The sequence below is a fragment of the Carlito syrichta genome, unplaced genomic scaffold, assembly GCF_000164805.1.
Source record: "Carlito syrichta isolate Samal-C Ts95f unplaced genomic scaffold, Tarsius_syrichta-2.0.1 Scaffold232558, whole genome shotgun sequence".
Lineage (NCBI taxonomy): Eukaryota > Metazoa > Chordata > Mammalia > Primates > Tarsiidae > Carlito > Carlito syrichta.
This window is the reverse complement of record NW_007176654.1, coordinates 4,034-7,017: the sequence shown is the minus strand read 5'-3', so window position 1 is coordinate 7,017 and position 2,984 is coordinate 4,034. Positions and strand designations below refer to the sequence as shown.

At 39.2% G+C, this 2,984-nt stretch overlaps 1 protein-coding gene across 1 annotated transcript; it reads left to right on the top strand.

Moving 5' to 3' along the window:
• Positions 1-8: 8 nt before the first annotated feature.
• LOC103253467 (V(D)J recombination-activating protein 2-like) lies at positions 9-1,698 on the top strand (the record flags this gene model as incomplete). Its single annotated transcript, XM_008051766.1, is given in 3 exon segments — positions 9-66; positions 69-1,236; positions 1,540-1,698. Coding segments are annotated over 2 exon segments (1,173 nt in total), but the record flags the coding sequence as incomplete, so codon positions are not given.
• Positions 1,699-2,984: the final 1,286 nt, after the last annotated feature.

Here is a 2,984-nt window from a genome sequence, read left to right as displayed (position 1 = left end):
CTGAAGCCAGATATGGTCATTCCATTGATGTGGTGTACAGTCGAGGGAAGAGTATTGGTGAAGAGTATGAGGACGGTCATACATGCCTTCTACCCAAAGAATCACAGAAAGATGGAAGAGTGTAGCTGACTGCCTACCCCGTGTGTTCCTGGTGAATTTTGAGTTTGGATGTGCCTCATCATATATTTTTCCAGAACTTCAGGATGGGCTATCTTTTCATGTCTCTATTGCCAGAAATGACACTGTCTATATCTTAGGAGGACAGTCACTTGCCAGTAACATCCGCCCTGCCAACCTGTACAGAATAAGGGTCGACCTTCCCCTGGGCAGTCCAACTGTGAATTGCACTGTCTTGCCGGGAGGAATCTCTGTCTCCAGTGCAATCCTCACTCAAACTAACAATGATGAATTTGCTATTGTTGGTGGGTATCAGCTTGAAAATGAAAAAAGAATGATCTGCAACATCATCTCTTTGGAGGACAACAAGATAGACATTCGTGAGATGGAGACCCCAGATTGGACCGCAGACATTAAGCACAGCAAGATATGGTTTGGAAGCAACATGGGAAATGGAACCGTTTTTCTTGGCATACCAGGAGACAACAAACAGGCTGTTTCAGAAGCATACTATTTCTACATGTTGAAATGTGCTGAGGATGATGTGATTGAAGAACAGACAGCATTCACAAACAGTCAGACATCAACAGAAGATCCAGGGGACTCCACTCCCTTCGAAGACTCAGAAGAATTTTGTTTCAGTGCAGAAGCAAATAGTTTCGATGATGATGATGAATTTGAGACCTATAATGAAGATGATGAGGAAGATGAGTCTGAGACCTGCTACTGGATTACATGCTGCCCTACTTGTGATGTGGATATCAACACTTGGGTACCATTCTATTCAACTGAGCTCAACAAACCTGCCATGATCTACTGGTCCCATGGAGATGGGTACTGGGTCCATGCCCAGTGCATGGATCTGGCAGAACATACACTCACCCATCTATCAGAAGGAAGCAACAAATATTACTGCAATGAGCATGTGGAGATAGCAAGAGCTCTACAAACCCCCCAAAAAGCCCAACCCTTAAAGAAGGCTCTGATGAAATCCCTCCATAAAAAGGGATCAGGGAAAATCTTTACTCCTGTCAAAAAGTCCTTTCTTAGAAGGTTGTTGGATTAGTTTTGCGAAAGTCTATCAGATTCAAGTGCGTGGAATTTTTAAACTTTTTTTTAGTCAGGGTCTCACTTTGTCACCCAGGCTGGAGTGCAGTGGCACCAACATGGCTTCCTGCAGCCTTAACCTCCTAGGCTCAGGTGATCCTTCTGCCTCAGTCTCCTGAGTAACTGGGACTACAGGTGTGCACCACCCTGCCTGACTTTTTTTTGTTGTTGATGTTGAGTGAAGTTTTCACCGAGTTGCCTAGGCTGGTCTGGAATTCCAGGGCTCAAGTGATCCTCCCACCTCAGATTCCCAAAGTTCTGGGATTACAGGCATGAGCCACCACACCCAGTCCAATTTTTAAATATATTTTAAAGAATCATAATGATGATTTAAAAAAATGTGTTTCTATTTTTGTTTATTGAAAATACATGTGTTTTCTTTTAGTTACATGAACTAAGTGCCAGAAAGATGTGCTTATAATGCAATGATAAATGCTGTCATTCTAGAACCTATACATCTTGAAAATATTTTACTCAAAAACTCAATTTGCTCATTTATTCTTAATTGAGAATTTCTAACCTAATTTTTAAATTCAAGAAATCTTGATCACAGAAGTACTAATACTAAGGAATGTCATATTCCTTATGTGATTTTTGGTGACAAATAACCTATAGAGTAATTAGGACAGATTTAACCAATAAAGAAACTAACACCCAAAATAATTTAATCATTTTGTGCAATATAACAAGTTGGCAGTTGGCCCAAACTTAAAACCAAAATCAACCATATCCCCACTAATGCTCTTCATACACCTTCAAGCAGCCCCATGGATTTTGTGCGTGAGAACAAGTTAATACCTTACAGTTTTTATGTGTGTGTGTGCTTGTGCACATGTGTGTCTCCACTGACATGAAGGAAGAAATAAAGAATCTAGTCAAACTAGGTACATTTTTATTGAATTATCTGCATGCATTTTCTTCAAGGATTCCCTCTTCCCCCATTATATGATACATGAATGACATATCAAAGTCAGCCACTTGAACCATTTATTTAAGGATGGTTTCATGGAAAACCAATACCCACTGATACTTAGCACTCTGGCAAAGGGAGATGAGAAAGAATAGAACAAGAAAGGGCCACAAAATAAACCTCGTGGAGAAAAATAATATTGATTATTTCCCAAAATAATATAAGTTTAAAGAATTTAATGAAAGTTAACAGGCAGGAGATTTTATTTTATTTTTTATTTTTTTCTGGGTGGTAGTTTGAATTTTAGTTTTTTGAGGAACCTCTATACTGTTTTCCACAGTGACTATACTAATTTACATTCCCACCAACAGTGTATAAGCATTCCCCTTTCTTCGTATCCTCAACAGCATTCATTATTTTTGTATTTCTTATAATAGAACAGGCAGAAGATTTTAAATGGGGGAAAGGAAATATATATAGTTGTGTGTGTGTAGTAAACTTGTGGGGTTTGCTGTCAGTGAATATTATAAAATCAGTGGACTTGCCAAAGTTTAACTAGATATTCATCAGAATGAAAGTAGTTAAAAGGACTGTTAATTTTAAGGCTTTGAGACATCAGTTCATAATCAGATGAACTTAGAAACAAGCATCTTTCCTCCTGGAGTATTTTTCTGGAAAGGCATTTGACCTTATCCAAAGCGCTTCAGTCATAGCTTCAAATCCTTCGTTGAATGTCCACAATGTGTAAGGTGCGACTAGCAAATTTAGGGGGAAATGAACCACACCAGAGAGGAGGCCCTGGAGCCCAATTTCTTCTGCCAAAAGTTCCATGTCCCAGATACTGATGTTA